General features: G+C 37.2%; 1 protein-coding gene across 1 annotated transcript; it reads right to left on the bottom strand.

The window, feature by feature from the left end:
- Positions 1–693: 693 nt before the first annotated feature.
- Positions 694–1,638, bottom strand: LOC110212667 (olfactory receptor 2AG1-like). Its single transcript, XM_020992686.1, has one exon. The coding sequence runs from the start codon at positions 1,636–1,638 to the stop codon at positions 694–696; it is 945 nt and encodes a 314-aa protein (XP_020848345.1).
- Between the last annotated feature and the right edge of the window lie 16,047 nt (positions 1,639–17,685).

The following is a 17,685-nucleotide window of genomic DNA, read 5'->3' as shown; positions in this document are numbered from 1 at the left end:
AGAAAGAACTATGGAGTCTGAATGCAGATCAAAGAATACTATTTTCTCTCTTTTTTTTTTCTTTCTTGTGGTTTTCCCCTTTGTTTCTTATTCTTCTTTACAACATGACTAAGATGGAAATATGCTTAATATGATTGTACAAATATATAACCTATATCAGATTACATGCTATCTTGGGGAAACAGGAGGGGAGGAAGGGAGAAAATTTAGAAATCAAAGTCTTATAAAAGTGAATGTTGAAAACTAAAAAAATAAATAGAAAAAAAGAAAATCATGAAGATTGAGAGAAATGTCAAAAGACTGGAGAGGGAAAAACTTATTGTTAGTTTTCAAAATTGGCAAAGTATATTCTTCAAGCTATAAGCTGCTGATTTTGACTACAATTCCTTTAAAAAATCTAGAATGCATTATGAAGTATGAGTTGTTATTTTTGACCTGGGTACAATTATTACCAGGAATTAGAGAAGTCAAATATTTTGTATCCCTCTAGAATTTCCCTTTCGTTGCCCCTCTCTAAATACCTCTCACATCCTGAATGACTTACACAATGCAGTAGTATTCAAGTAAAAATAAAAGGGAAAATTTTATTATGGTGCCCCATGAGACATTCCAGGCAAGTGGAAACAAGCCTAGAGAGAATTTGCTAGCCACTAGCTTTCAGCTGGAAGATCAAGCAAAGACCTGTCTAGGGTTCTACAATTTTGATATTGAGAGGCTTTTCCCTAGTACCTTCTTCAGGGCTCCTAGTACATCCTTGTTCCTCAGGCTATAGATCAGGGGGTTCAGGGTTGGAGTAATAATGGTATAGAACACAGAAATAATATTGTCCTGCTCAGGGCTGTGGTAAGCACCAGGCAGGAGATACATGAACACAACAGCTCCATAATAGAGCACGACCACTGTCAGATGGGATGAGCAGGTAAGGAGAGCTTTCTGTCTCCCCTGTGCTGAGGACATGTGGAACACAGCAGTCAAAACTAGAGTATAGGAGGCAAGGATAGCAGATAAAGGGATAAGGAGGAATGTCACACCCATTACATATACCAAGAACTGGTACTTTGTGGTATCAGCACATGCTAGCTTCAGCAAAGGAGGGATCTCACAGAGTAGGTGGCTTATCTTCCGGGTTTTACAAAAAGGGAAGTGCATAGTATATATGGTATGCACAAGAGCATTCAAGGATGCCAGGAGCCAGGATATGGCCACCATGGACCAACAAACTTTTGGTCTCATGAAGACCATATAATTCAGGGGATGTTGAATGGCTGCATAACGGTCATATGCCATGAAAGCTAACAGGATATCTTCAGCACCTCCAATCGTCAGTAACAGGAACATCTGAAATCCACAGCCTGAAAAAGAGATGATGCTCTGTCCATGCAAGTAATCCACAAATATTTTGGGGGAAATGACAGTTGTAAGGAGCAGGTCCATAAGTGAGAGCTGGCTGAGCAAGAAGTACATAGGCACATGGAGCCGCTTGTCCATAGCAATCAACAGAAGTAGAAGGCCATTGCTGGTCACAGCCACCAGGTAGAGGAATGTGATTGTGGCACAAATCAGTCCAGGGTACTTACTGTCTTGGAGAACTCCAATGAGGAAGAAACTGTTCTCCAAAGTGGTATTCCAGAGTTCCATTGTACAAGCTCTTTTTTTCCTGGATCAAAATAGAAAGGTGAGTATGTAGGCTCAACAAATCCAGGAATACTGTAAATGTATGATGTTACAGGCCACTAAAAGTTAGTAGGTGGTAAGCCAATGGGGTGAGAACCTTATGCCAACAATTATTGACCTTACTTTCTAATAAAAGTATTTCCCCTCTAAAAATTGGAAAAAAAAAATGTTCATCAAATAGAGTGAAATAAAAGGTGATGAATTACTTTAAAATATGTACATAAACATAAACCTTTAAACACAACTATTTTAGATTACAAACCCATTTACAAACTATTAAAGTATTTGGAGTAATGGGATGGGATTATTCCTTTAGATTTCCTCCATAATTTTACTTTTTCTTCGATTTTTAAACTCTTGGTTGCATTTGTAAGTTTTGTTTTTTCTGCCTAAAGATAATTGATTTACATAGACTATGTAGATTTATATGAATTTACTATGTATTTGTATTTTTGAAGGTCAAGTGGACAGGAACATTAAGATGAATTTTGAAGATGAGAGGTAAGGAGAAAAAAACTGAATAAATACATTAGGATTCTATTTGTTTCATCTTATAATGACATGAATTTATGTTTTTGGTGTTGCATCCTTTTTGTTTTTCTTTTCCCCTAAAACTCAAATGGTAGGATTTTTTCTGAGGATGGAACAGGAAAAGTAACAGTTGTGAGAGAAAGAGGCACTGAAGTTAAGACTTAGAGGAAAAAAAGCTTCCAGGATCAGTGACAGTAATATCCTTTTTGTTGGTGCTTTCTGACATGTCTACTTATCCTATTTTGTGATGGATTATCTGTAGTTTGAAAAGGGTGAACATCCCTGATAATGGTGACAGCCATGACTAAGTTCCATGCCCAGTGTATCAGCAGGTGCCCCAAATTTGCCTAGAGTATAAATCTATAAACTCCACATTTCCACTTCTTCTAGACCAGTTGTTTCTATTTATTGGTTCACTAACATTTTGGGTATTTGTAGCAATGGTTCAATGGGTTCACACTAAAAAAAAAAAAGGCTCTTTAAGCAGATAATAATCGGCCAATTTTGTTGCAAATATGTTTTTCTTCTGTGGCAACAAGCATGTGTGTGTTTGAAACTTTATAAGTTTGTTTCTGCAGTGATTTAAAACTGTTATGATTATGTTCACAATGATTTTGGGTTTTTTGTATAGCAACTACCTCATATTTGACCCCATCTCACTAAATGCAACATTTCTTTCCATTTCACAACCTGTTATCAAATTGTTTCCAAACCACCACAGGAGTTAAACAACTTTCAAGTCATTATTTATTTAACTGAAGATATTATTTAGGTTAAAAAAATTATAAAATAAATTTAATATGAAATTTTGCAGATAAAAGTATGAATATGATTGCTAAATTACTCTTGATTTTTATAGAACATTTCATACAATCTATTCATAAGGTTTTATAAATATAATTTTATAGTTGTATATTTAAAGTTTTCAATTTACAGGTAGATCAAATTTTTATAACTTATGAATATAATGTAGTATAAATTTTAATTTGTAGTTTGGGTGCAAAAGTTATTGTAGTTATTGTAAGCACTTAATGAACGTCTTCAGTAGTACATCAAGTTACCCAAGTGATTCACAACACATTTTGTTGTTGCTGCTGTTGTTAAAAGGTTTGCAGAACAAAATACCTTGGGAACTACTAGAGCACTGAGCACAGAGTGGGTATTATTTTCCTTCCTAAAAAGGAGGTTAAACAGATTTAAACTGCGTAAGCTCTAGAACTCCTTTGTCTAGATTGATTCTATGTCTGGGGTTTGGGGGAAGAGTTCCAAGGCTTAGGAAAAAGAAAGCAACAGTCTTATATTTGCTCAGTAAATTAAAACATTTTAATTATGCATTGCAATGTTATTAAACTCTGTTTATTTGATTATTGATTGGTGCATGTATGTGTTTCTATGGAAAGCCAACTCCACTGTGCAAAATTCCATGGACTAATGTTTAATAAAAATTGCTAGATCAAGTGAAGGAGGCAGGATTGTAGGAGTGAGGTGCAAAAGTCCCCTAATTTTTATTGGATAGGTCCACAAATCCATACACTTCTTGACAACGAGTTGGCCACCTGTCCTATGAATTGAAGTAGTATTGAAAGAAAAAAGGCTTCTGACTCTCTGTAAACCAAAGAAACCACTGGACTTATTTAAATCTTCTATGTACAGGTCACATACAAACTTTAAGGCTGAATGGCTATCAATGACATCTGTGGTTAAGTGGGTGGTCTGCTTCCGTGTGAAGAATTAAGGTAGAAAATTTTTATAAGAGAAATGCAAGAAAATATCTGTATCTAATTAAACAATTTGATTTCTGCTTATGGATCAACTTCTCTTTGATTCTCTTTGCATAAAATCCAGGAAGGAATATATTAATTAGAAATGAGAGGTAGTCAAGAAGATTGCCTCATTCTATTGACAGAAAAATTGGAAGACTCACCTTGATAAAGTAAGTATTATTCAGAAGGCCACCCCTCCACCAATAATACCTCAGATCAGTGTATATGTATGGTAAAAAGATAGTTTTCCACAACATTTAGTGACAAGATTTGTCCAAGAAACTTAACTCTTTTTTTGTGACCTATTTGTTACCAAGGAAATTCTACTGGGGGAGGAGGAAGTCATTGGGAAGTGATAGTAAGATAAAGGAAAGAAAGATAATTTATAATCTGTACTAGGAGATTTGAGAATAGAATAACATTGCAAAGAGCAGAAGAATCATTTAATATTTGGACCTCAGTAATAGGCTTTAAACTGAAAAAAAAGAGCAACAGGAGGAAAGTGTTTACATAGATCTACTAATCTGGTTGCCATACAATGATACTAAGTCCAATATAGTAATAAGAATAGAATAAATGATTACTTCTCCAGGGGAAATAATCAAATAAGGAATCTAGCCATAAAATAAAGGGTCTAAGATGTCTATATAAAATATGCACAAAGAATGGATAATAAGCAGAATAAAATAGATCCCCACTCATGAAGAAAACTTATCTTTGTTGGTTCAATTGCAATTAGGTATTTATCATAAGAGTATGCTTGTGGAAGAGTACACCATATTTACAATGAACAGGAGAGTTAAAAGAGGCAGGGAAATAGCATTACATATTAAGAAGATATATCCATATGAAGATACATAATATCCTGTTAGCTGGGGGTGGGGGGGAGAGGAAATATGTTGTAGAACACCTGGATGAGGATCATTGCAAGGAGAATCAGAGCTGACACGATTGTCTAGGCTCTTTTTTTCATCACAGCTTTCAGGTAGAAGCAGTAATTCTTATCTCTCCAGTATCTTTTTTTCCAGGTCAGTTGTTTTTCCAATGAGGTATTTTAAATTTTCTTACTTTTCTCAATTGTTTTGATTTTGTTTTACTGATTCTTGATGTCTCAGAGAGTCATTAGCTTCCAATTGCTCCATTCTAATTTTTAATGAATTGTTCTCTTCAAGTAGCTTTTGTACCTCCTTTTCCATTTGGTCCATTTTACTTTTTAAGGAGTTGTTTTCTTCAGTGTACTTTTCTTTACATTGTTCAGTTTTTCTTCTTCCTCCCTTATTTGACTTTTAAAATCCTTCTTGAGCTCTTCCAAGAAGGTTTTTTGGGCTTGAGACCAGTTCACATTCCCCTCTGAGGTTTCAGATGTGGGTATATTGACAACATTCTCCTCTCCTGGATTTGTGTTTTAATCTGTCACTAAGATACTTTTCTATGGTCATTGTTCCTCTATATTGCTTTTTGCTCATTTTCTTCCCTTTTTTCTGGCTTTTAAAGTTGATCTCTGCTTCTGGGGCACAAGGGGCACTGTCCCATGTTTCTTGTGCTGGGTGCTAGGTGCTTGGTTACTGGTTTGCTGAGGTGGGGTTTGCCACTGGCTTGCTGGATGCCTCCCTTCCTGTACTGTTCCCTTTCAGTCACAGCAAGCTGGACCTTTCCCATTAATCCTCCTAGCCTTACAAGCTAAAAGATGGCTGTATCTAGTCTTTCTGCTGACTCTACCATTTCAAGATTTTTCTGCTTACTCTGCCATCTTGGCTCCCAGGAAGTCAAACCAGAGCTAATGTTGTTGTGGCAATATAATTCAAATAAACTAGACAGAAGGAATAATTTAGGCAAAAAGTTTGGGAATCAGACCACAAACATGACATGGCAGTATGATGTTGGAGTGATAGGGAACTTACAATACCTGAATATTGGATGGGGATAGCAGTTGAGAAATTCATACTTTGACTAAATGAAAATTTTATTCTTTAAATAGCAGGGGAATCAACAAGGAACTGGCAACTGATCAACTTTGCCGGACCTGATTGTGACTAAGGATGAAGAAATTATTACTCAAGTAGAAATAATGGAAAGTTTAGGGATGAGTGATTACTCTATCATGAAGTTTGTGATGGAGAAGAAAAGAAATACCATAAATACTGTGATTTGTACCACATATTTTTGGAGAGAAGAAAGGATAGGTAAGATTTAATAGCTTAATACATTAATATTAAGCAGCTAGTTGGTGCAGTTGATAGAGTTGTTGTCTGGAAGATCTGCATCCAAATCGTGCAACAGACATTTACAGTTTTGGAACCCCAGGTCACTTAACTCTCTTAGTCTCAGTTTCCTCATCTGTAACATTGTAATAATAATAGCACCTACCTCACAGTGTTGACAAGAGGATCAAATGAAATATTATGTGTGTATCTATATCTATATCTATATCTATAATTATAGATATAGATACACATACACAGATTACATATATCACTTTGTAAATCTTAAAGTGTTATAGAAATGTTAGCTATGATGATGATGATGATTATGATGATAATGATTTCAAGGACTATTGTCTTTAGCGGGATGGTAACATTGCCAAGATCAAGTATGTGATCATATTTTTTGTGTGGCTAAAGTGGGTTGGAGAATTACATCATGTGAAATAAGTATGTTGAGGAACAGGGAGGTTAGGGTGGTTAGAGAATATCAAAATGTATGTTGACATCCCTTAGTAAGAGAGAAAAACTAAAAATCAGACATGAACTCATTCTGGAAAGAAGGGAAATGTCTTGGAGATTGTTTGCCAGTGGTTACCAGAATTTTGATTGGGTGGTAGATATGGTTTGAGTGAATCTCAGAGGAGGAGAGATTACTGAATCAGAGAAGTAGAAGTGCCTCAAAGTGGTAATAAGGAGCAAGCAGTACTACCCCACTTGAATCAGTGAGGTGGTGGAATGAGTGAAAATAAAGCCAGTGCTGGAAAGGCAGGCCAGGGATTCTGTGTTACTAGGAAGGAGATGGGTCTCATTGAGAGCCAGAGTATGAAAAGAGTGGGAAAGGAAAATCTTAAAGATAAAAGCTACTGTGTTACCTATGGAGCAGTATTCCAGAGGACACAGTAGAAGGGATGGGTAACTTGAGTGGCAAATTGGGAATGTTGGGTTGTGGGGAGTGGGAATAAGTGACTGGACAATGGAGTGCCAAGAACTGGATTTGAAAGATAACTGGGGTGGTTGTGGTTTAGAATGGGAAGGGGAATGTGTTAATCATGAAGGAATGAGTGTAGGTAGGTTGTACATGTCCATAAGCTAGCTTTAGGATAGAGTCTTCTCAAGGCCTTAGACAGTTCAGGTGGCAACAAGTGCTGGGAGGTTAAGGAATGCTGTTATTCTTCTTTCCCCCAAGTCCAGAGACCTGGCTGGAGAAATGATGAAATGTTCCCTCTTTTCTTCTCAGAAGGGTGGAGACTGGCACACAATGGGATTATGAAATGATGATAAAGATGATGATTAATGATTTGGTTTAATATATGTATGAACAAGATATGGGGATGCAAATCTACGATAAGGAAAATTAGTGTGAAATAAGGACTGAAAAAGAGAGAAATGGAGTTCATTCTATCTGTATGTGGTTTGTTAGGTGACATAGTGTATATAGCCCAGGAAGACCTGAATCTGAATTCTGCCTCACAGAATTACTAGTTTATATGTAGCCTTAGGCAAGTCATTTGGCATCTCTGTGCCTCAGTTTCCTCATCTGTTATTGTTCATCCATTTTCGGTCATGCCCAACTCTTTGTGATCCCTTTTGGGGTTTTCTTGCAGAGATATTGGAGTGGTTTGCCATTTCCTTCTCCAATGTATTTTACAGATGAGGAAACTAAGGCAAATAGGATTGCATGACCTGTCAGGGTCACACAGGTAGTAAGTATCTAAGGTCAGACTAGAACTGAGGTCTTCTTGACTCCAGGCCTAGCACTCTATCCACTGTGCCACCTAACTGCTTCCTCATCTGAAGAGTTGGGACAATAATAGAACATACCTCACAAGGTGGTTTTAAGGATAAGTTAAAATATGTAAAGTGCTTTGAAAGCATTATAGTAGCTACTGTTTGTCCAGTTAATATTTTGTTTGTTCTATTGTTATTCAGTTACTTACTACTTTCACTTTACCCTCCCATTACAGCACTATTGTTATATATGGTTTCTAACCTATTACTTCACTGCAATTGGATTGATATTGCTCTAATTTGAATATCCAAGAGCTAGTAAATAACATGGGAAGAAGGAACCCTACTTACTACCTGTGTGCCCTAGAACAAGTTGTTTAACTTCTATGGTCCTGAGTGTCTTCATCATTAAAAGGAGGGGTTTTGATTAGTTGAGCTCTAAATCTATGATCCTAGTGATTAAGGAGTGGATTTATTCTGAGAGACCTCACATACCTATACAAACCAGTTTGAGAATATATTCAGTTCTAAGGAGAAGAGAAATTTATATATGAAAATCACATTCGTGTTTCTTATCTTCTCCTGCCCCTCCACACCCTACCATGGGAATGATAATAGGATGAGAGAGAAAAAAGGGAGACATTTCTGGAAACAGAAATGTCCTAGAACTTGTTTCTGATTTCCTCTTTGAAGTGGAAGAGTGATGGTGGTTTGGAGCAGAGAGAAATTGGGAAAATGGCTTTTCAGAGACTGGAGTATATTTAATGGGAGTATAGTGTTATAGATATAGCTCTAGAGTATATGACAGAGGCCATTTGGGGGACTTCAGAAGTTATCAGAGACTCTTGCATTTAGGCTCTGTCCAAGGTAGAAAACCACTAATATCAATAGTGTGCCAATTGTGACTTGTACACATAATCAGGAAAAACAAAAGCAAAGTCTTAGAGCAAGTGACAACTTCAAGGCCAAGTAGAAGCTAAAGACAGAAACTTAAGGCCTCCTGGGGTATTATCCAGTTTGTGGTAACATTTAGCAGAAGGCTTGAGAAAATTAAGATAAAAAGCCCTTCCTTTAACTTCTTTCCCTATCTTTTTTTTCCTGTGCATATTTTACTTTTGGCCAGCTTACTGCACAAATACAACAAGCTTCTCTTAGGAGAAATTATAACTACAACTCCTTAAACATCTAATATTAAATTGTGAGATATAAGAAGACAGTCTCTTGGAGATGCTTTTGTATTAGTTAACACCAGAAGCTGTCTTGAGGGCTAGTACAGTTGAGAGCATTTCTGTGTACATAGGGCTCTGTGTGGATACTGACTTGGAAAAACAGCTTTCCAAAAATAAAAATTTTTAAATATACCAGTTTGGCTCTCTTGGCAGCATGTGATGTGACTGATTTTGATGGACTACGGTGAAGAATAGTCCAAGGCACTGGTTATAGTGGGAAACACAACTGTAGAAGTCAGAAACTAAGGCACTTTAAAGAGATATGGGTTTTAGCATCAGATTTGAATGTAACTCCCTGGGTGACCCAGGAGCAATTCATTCCCCTCACTGGTCCTCCCTTTCTTCTCATCAGTAGGGCTATGCCTCAATGGAAAAATTTGTGAGTAAAGGAGAAAAGATATGTACACAGGTGTCAGCAGCTTGTTCATTATGAGAACCCTACGATATCATTCTTTCCTTAATTTGGAACAGAGAATTTTAAATCCTATTTTCTTTCTACCCTGCCCCCCTCCATTTCCTCTCTCTAAAGCAAATGCAGGTTCAGATTCTGTGTAATTCTCTGAGGCAGAACACATGGTTCCTCACTTACCTTTCATAGAGAAAGTGGGTCAGTCCTCAACTCCACTGGCTCTTCCATGGTTAGCTGAAAGTCTGAAATGATCAAGTGGAAACCTGTGGGGAAATTTTTGTATTTTCTACCAGGGATGAATGTGGGATGGGATTCCTGTGATGAGATGGTTAGGAGTGTATCCATTTTAGGTAACGTTTGTCTTCTCTGACAATTTAATTGGGCAGGTATGGTCACAGCTCAGGAACAATGCTAAGGTTTATGCCTTTCTCTTTCTCCCATGTGTGAGGAAAGGGAAGAAGCTGCTTATCAAGAACTTGCTTATCTTACCTAATTCTCCTCCTGGCCAGCAATGGGAAGCAAACAGAAATCTATAGTTCGAGGATCTCAGAATTTGCCAAGGTTTAAGAAAAAAGTGACATAGAGTGGGAAGAGCAGCAGGAGAAATGAAAAAAGAGTGCTGAAGAAAGTTCTTTCCATATTGAGGTTTTATTGTCCTCTAGGAAGAATGAGAACAGTAAGAGTTGTATTCCTGGGGGAGTGACTGCTGTCCCATAAGATGCCTCCTCTTCAGATTGGATCTGTGCTTCAGCTCAGTTTGGATGGCATTCTTTGACTACCTGAGATGACATCAACATGGACCTGCTGTTCTAGGGTCAGGTGCTTTAATGAGTCCCAGAGGGGACGTTTCTTGACCTGATTCCCTTGACTCCCTTACCTGCTAAGCAAGGGAACAACTCTATTGTCCTGAGGACTCTTCTTAAACATTGTATTCTGGGCTCTTCTCCAAACATAGATTATGGAATTGAATGGGGTTAATTTTTAAATATATTTTCACTTTGTTCATCTTAAACTTGCATTCTTGGTCAGCTTTACAGATCAAACATTAATCTCTTTGCCTTTTATCTCCTTTCACTTCTGTCTCTGCATATGAATTTGTTTTTGTTCATCTATCAATATACAAAACCTTAATAGGAGAATAAGCCTGAAACACTCGGTAGAGTGCTGGTTTTGAAGTGAGAAAAATCTTTCCTAACACATAGTGACTGAGTGACCCCAAACAAGACATGTAATTTCTTAGTCTCTCTAGTTCCTTTCCAATACTAGAAATTGTGGAACAGGTGCTGATCTGCATTAGTAGATTAGGTTTTTTCACTTTTAGATGATTTTACTAGTAAAGTTAAAAGTCTAATCCATTCTCTCTCCCCTCACAAAAAACCCTCTCTTAAAATACATAATGCTGTGATAAATATCCTAGTCTTATTGATATTTATAATATTGTCTATGACGTATATGTGAATTCACACTTGCATTCTAATGATGTTCAAGTATAACTTGTGTAATTTTGAAGTGACTGCAAAATCTTTCATCGACAAACAAAATGTTTATTATATTCAAAACAACTTAAATTTTTTCTGGACATTTCTCCTTCCCTGTTTGCCTTCTGTTGCTTTATTCCCATCCTGAAGGTACAAAAGAAATGCGAAGTGTGGAACTTTTTTATCCTCCGGAGATTAATGTAAATGGAGTTACTAGAAAGTAATTTGAAGTTTCAAGGTTTTGCCTGGCTTTAGCCAGGAATTGAGCACTGTTCCTAGAGGAGTCAGAGTTAGTATCACCACTTTCTACATGGTGAGACTGTTTCCTTTTTTCCTTATGATCTTGATACTTAATAGCCTTCCTCTGAAAATGGCCAAAATGATGTAGAGAACAGATTTTTAAAAGAGTTATTATAGCTACCTGGAAGCGATTCTAGACAATAGCCCCTGGGAATTTTAATGTTACATCTTTTAATTTGTATTCCATTCTGTAAATACGCTCACACCTGTAATGTCAGTGAATAGCTCATTTTGTGGGAAGAGAGAAGTTGGGGACTTGTATAAACTTGAAAAGGAAATTATCTTAACAAGAATGGAGTTAACTCGAGCCAAATAAATTATAGTCTTTATATTTTTGACCCTACATTAACAGATACTGAGCTAACTTCTAAGGCCCCACAAAGAGGCGAGGTTGCTGCTTTTGTAAAGTTCTTATCTGCACATTTACAAAAGAAGTAGGAACTGTTTGAGGTGAGAATGCCACCTGGTGGTTTGCATAGAGAATAGCTGTCCCAGTCCCACTCTTGGAAAAACATTTGTAGTAGGGCTTGTCCATTCATTAACTGCTTCTTCCTCCCCAGAGCTTATTTAAGTTAAATGCTGCTGTAGAAATGTGTACCTAACAGATACATCTATGTATACTTACATGTGTGTTTGTGTATGTTCATGATGGCTGCAGTTAGTTCTTTGGTGATTAGAATCTTGTACTACAGGTAAAAAAGACAAAGATCGGATCTATCAATTAGTTAATTTATATATATCAGTTCTATTGCCACAAAGGGAGGTAATGTGATACAGCAGAAAAAGCAGAAAAAACCCTGGATTTGGAGTAAGAAGACATTGATTCAAAAACCAGCTCTACTAACTGCTGCTTTGTCCATTGTTTTGGAAGAGGACAAGTGACATTATGGGGTAATGTCTTGACTTGCCTGTGAATTGGATTTAAGTGAAGCAGAATTACACAAAGTAATCAGCTTCACTCTCTCTTCTGGAGTCATCATATTCCAGTCATAAGACAAAAGTCAAGATAGCTGGTGATGGCCTGGGATGCAGTCAATGACTTTAGTGTTTTTGATGTCTAAGTTCTAAGCATTCCATGGCACCTGCTTTAGTTTGCTTTCATGGCTGTTGTAACAAATTGTTCTCATCCACCCATTCTGGTGGGGGAAGTCTTCACATGCTCAGGACAGACACCCCCCTCAATTCACCAATGAGTTTGAGAGCCATCAGTTACCCTCAACCTGGTTTAGCCTGTCTGCTGAGATGTTTTACCAGGCTGTGGTTGCTGCTTATGTTACAGCCTCTTGGAGCCACAGATAAGTTTCCACTTGATTACTTCTTCAAACTTTCAGGTAACCATAGAAGAGCCAGTGGAGTTGAGGACTGACCCACTTTCTCTATGAAAGGTAAGTGAGGAACCATGTGTTCTGCCTCAGAGAATCACACAGAATCTGAATCTGCATTTGCTTTAGGGTGAGGAAATGGAGGGGGGCAGGATAGAAAGAAAATAGGATCTAAAATTCTCTTTTCCAAATTAAGGAAAGAATGATATCGTAGGGTTCTCATAATGAACAAGATGCTGACACCTGTGTACATATCTTTTCTCCTTTACTCACAAATTTTTCCACTGAGGCATAGCCCTACTGATGAGAAGAAAACATGTTGATAGAAACTTGAATGATTTTTATAACCAAATAAATTTAAACAAACTTCTCTATAATTAAAAAATGCATATTAGAGACATTCCAATATTGACAAACCATAACTACTTAATTAGTTCCACTTCTGTGGAGACCCTTCAGCATCTGTAGACGTAAACTTAGATTTAGAAAAAATGTGAATATCTATATTATAAAATATATATCTATATTTCCATATTTCCTAATTTAGGATGTCTTATTAAAATATAATAGAATACCATGGACTGCTAGTAATCCTCTCATATTTACAATTGAGGAAACAGAGGAAGACATATTCTGAAACCCTAGATATTGTTTACTAGGAAATAATTCTGGTCTTCTAGAAAAGTTTTCAGCTTTGCAATAAGCTTACTTATCTCTAATTGATTACTCATTCAATATGTTCAAAATTCTGTTCACTCTGATTGTGAGTTTAATATGCCTGGGGATGTTCTGAGCTAAGGGTGAATTGTGTCCAATGGTAGCATTTTTAGCATTTTACTTGTTTTGAGTGCTTTTAACATTTTTAAATTTTTTTTTAATTTCAAGATATTTTATTTATTTTTGGTTTTCAAAATTCACTTCTACGATATGTTGAGTTCCAAATTGTCTCCCCATCTCATCCCTCCCCCAACTGAAAACAGCATGCATTCTGAATACCTCTTCCCCTAATCTTCCCTCCCTTCTATCTCTGCCCCCCTTTTTCTTATCTCCTTCCCTTTCAATTTTCCTGAAGGGCAGGATAGATTTCTATACCCCATTGCCTGTATATCTTATTTTCCAGTGGCATGTGAAAATAATTTTTTAACATTTGTTTTTCAAACTTTGGGCTCCAAATTTTCACCCTTTCTCCCTCCCCACCTATCCCGTTTGAGAAAGCAAGCAATTCTATACAGGTTATACGTGTAGTCATGCAAAATACTTCCATAGTAGTCATGCTGTGGAAAACTAAATATATTTCCCTTCATCCTATCATGCCCCCTATTTATTCTATTCTCTCTTTTGACTCGGTCCCTCCTTAGAAGTGTTTGTTTCTGATTACCCCCTCCCCTAATCTGCCTTCCCCTCTATCATCCCCCTGTTCTTTTATCTCATTCCCCCCTATTTTCCTGCAAGGTAAGATAGATTTCCATACCCAATTGAGTGTGCATGTTATTCCCTCCTTAAGCCAAATCCAATTAGAATAAGATTCACTCATTCCCTCTCACCTTCCCCACCTTCCCTTCCACTGTAAAAGCCTTTTCTGTCTGTTTTATATGAGATAATTTACCCCGCTCTACCTCTCCCTTTTTCCTTCTCCCAGCATAATCCTCTATCATCCCTTAATTTTATTCTCCAGATATCACCCCTTCATCTTCAACTCACCCTGTGCCCTCTATCTATCTATCTATCTATCTATCTATCTATCTATCTATCAACATACATACATATATTTCCCTCCAACTACTCTAATACTAACAAAGGTATCATGAGTTACAAATATTGTCTTTCCATGCAGGAATGTAAACAGCTCAATTTTGATAAGTCCCTTCTGATTTCTCTTTCCTGTTTACCTCTTCATGTTTCTCTTGAGTCTTGTATTTGAAAGTCAAATTTTCTGTTTGGATCTGCTCTTTTTATCAAGAATGATTGAAAGTCCTCTATTTCACTGAATGTCCATTTTTTTACCTGAAGGATTATACTCAGTTTTGCTGGGTAGGTGATTCTTGGCTGTAATTCTATCTCCTCTGCCTTCCAGAATATCATATTCCAAGCCTTGCAGTCCCTTATTGTAGAAGCTGCTAAATCCTGTGTTATCGAGATTGTGTTTCCACAATACTTGAATTGTTTCTTTCTGGCTTCTTGCAATATTTTCTCCTCTGCCTGGGAACTCTGGAATTTGGTTACAATATTCCTAGGAATTTTTCTTTGGGGATCTCTCTTTCAGGAGGTGATTGGTGGATTCTTTCCATTTCTATTTTACCATCTAGTTATAGAATATCAGGGCAATTTTCCTTGATAGTTTCTTGAAAGATGATGTCTAGGTTCTTTTTTTGATCATGGCTTTCAGATAGTCCAATAATTTTTAAGTTATCACTCCTGGATCGATTTTTCAGGCCGGTTGTTTTTCCAATGAGATATTTCACATTGTTTTCTATTTTTTCATTCTTTTGTTTTGTTTGTTTGTTTGTTTTAGGTTTTTTTGTTTTCTTTTGTTTTCTGTATTTTTTTTAGGCAATTGGAGTTAAGTGACTTGCCCAGGGTTACACAGCTAGTAAGTGTTAAGTGTTTGGTCTAAGGTCCTCCTCAGGTCCTCCTGACTTCAGGGCTGGTGCTCTATCCACTGTGTCACCTAGATGCCCCTTTTGTTTTTGTTTTACAATGTCCTGATTTCTCATAAAGTCACTAGCTTCCCATTGATCCATTCTAATTTTTAAGGAATCATTTTCTTCAGTGAGCTTTTGGACTTCCTTTACCATTTGGCCAATTCTGCTTTTTAAAGCATTCTTCTCCTCATTGGCTTTTTGGACCTCTTTTGCCATTTGAGTTAGGCTATTATTTAAGGTGTTAATTTCTTCAGTATTTTTTTGGGTCTCCTTTAGCAAGCTGTTGACTTTTCATGATTTTCTTGCATCACTGTAATTTCTCTTCCCAGTTTTTCCTCTACTACTCTTACTTCTTTCTCAAATTCCTTTTTGAGCTCTTGCATGACCTGGGACTGATTCATATTTTTCTTGGAGGCTTTGAATGTAGGATCTTTGACTTTGTGGTCTTCTTCTGGTTTTATGTTTTGACCTTCTTTGTTATCCAAGAAAGATTCAATGGTCTGACTTTTTTTGGACCTTTGTTTATTCATGATCTGAGACAATTGCTTGAGTTTTAAACTCTTTGTTAAAGTAGGGGTCTGCTTCAGGGTGGAGAACATACTGTCCCAAGCTTGGGAGGTTTTGTACAGCTCTTCTCAGAGATACTTCTAGGGACCTGTAAGCTTTCAGTTCTCCCAAGGTGGTATGATCAAGTGCGAAATATTTACTCCTTTCTTAGCCTGTGCTCTGGTCTATGAGTGACCATAAGCACTCTTTTCTGTCTTGAAGCTGTGAGGAGGATTTCCTCTTACTGCCACTACAAGCTCCACCACCACACCAGGGCTCCTCCTAGCTTCAGAACCACCACCCAGAAATGTGACCCAGATCCAAGCAAGAGCAAAGCAAGAGAATCTTTCCTCAGCACCAGCAAAGAGATCCCTGCAATTCCCCTCTGATAAACCACTTGACTCCCCCTCAGTCTGTGGGCTGGAAGCTACAGAACCAGTCACCACCCCAGGGCTGTGCCAGGACTGGGGGTAGGACCACACTTCTCTCTCACTGTAGTCACAGACTTTTGCTACAGACCTTCTAAGTTGTCTTTGGTGTTTGTGGGTTGAGAAGTCTAGAAACCACCACAGCTGCCTGTGATTCAGTCCTCTGAGGACTGTTCCCAGTTCACTTAGGCCTGCCTTGCCTGTGCACCCACTCCAAAATGTGCTCCTCTCCTGTCCAGGCACAATAGTCCTTTCTAATCACCCATCCAGGTTGTCTTGGGCTGTGAATTTGTTTCACTCTGTCTTTTTGTGGTTCTGCTGCTCTAGAATTTGTGTAGAACCTTTTTTTATAGGTATTTGGAGGAGTTTGGGGGAGAGCTCAAGCAAGTCATTGCTTTTCCTCTGCCACCTTGGCTTCGCCCCCTATCCACAGTTTACTTTAAAAAAAAAACTATGTAATAAATACTACACAGCATTTTCAAACCTACCTTGCTTTTCTGTGCTTCCTTCTAAGTTTTCTTTTGTTCTCTGCTGTGCACTTCTTTCCTCCCTCTGTCTCCATCCCCTTTATAGAAGGCTGCCATTAAACACAAATGTGTGTGTGTGTGTGTGTGTGTGTGTGTGTGTGTGTGTGTGAAACCATACTGGACATACTTCTATTTCTCAGTTCTTTCTCTAGATGTGGATAGCATTTTCCTTAATAGGTCCTTTGTAGATGATTTGAGTCACAATACTCAAAATGATAGTCCTTCAAAATTGTTCTTAAAATAATATCGTTGTTAACTGTGTACAATGTTCTCTTGGTTCTGTACTTTTTGCTATTCATTACTTCATACAAATCTTTCCAAGTTTTTCTAAAATAAGCTTGTTCATCATTACTCCAATACTCCATCACAATCACATAACACAACTTGTTTAGCCATTCCTCAGTTGATGGGCATCTCCTTAATTTCTAGTTCTTTGCCACCGCAAAGAGAGGAGAACATATAGCTCTTTTGCTTTTTCCCTGATGACCTTAGGAAATAAACATAATAGTGATATTGCTGGGTCAAAGGATATACACAGTTTTATAACTCTGTGGACATAATACCAGATTGTTTTCCAAAGTGGTTGGATCAGTTCACAGTTCCACCAACAGTGAATTAGTGTCCCAATTTTTCCATATCCCTCCAACATTTGTCATTTTCCACTTCTATCATTTTAGTCAATCTGATAGGTATGAATTATTTATTTTGCAAAGTTATTTTAATTTGTATTTCACCGATCAAAAATGTTCTAGAGCATTTTTCATATTATTATGTATAGCTTTTATTTCTTCATTAAAAAATGACCTGTTCATATCTTTTGACCACTGATCAATTGGAGAATGAATAGTATTCTTATAAATTCAACAAAGTTTGTATATATTTGAGATATATTATATCTTGACTG

This window comes from Phascolarctos cinereus, unplaced genomic scaffold (genome assembly GCF_003287225.1).
Source record: "Phascolarctos cinereus isolate Bilbo 61053 unplaced genomic scaffold, phaCin_HiC Scaffold_2;HRSCAF=192, whole genome shotgun sequence".
Taxonomy (NCBI): domain Eukaryota; kingdom Metazoa; phylum Chordata; class Mammalia; order Diprotodontia; family Phascolarctidae; genus Phascolarctos; species Phascolarctos cinereus.
Note: the sequence above shows the minus strand (reverse complement) of the source record. Positions and strands in the feature narration are given on the sequence as shown.

Coding starts and splice junctions, on each gene's coding strand:
- LOC110212667 (XM_020992686.1), bottom strand. CDS start 1,638: ATGGAACTCTGGAATACCACTTTGGAGAACAGTTTCTTCCTCATTGGA.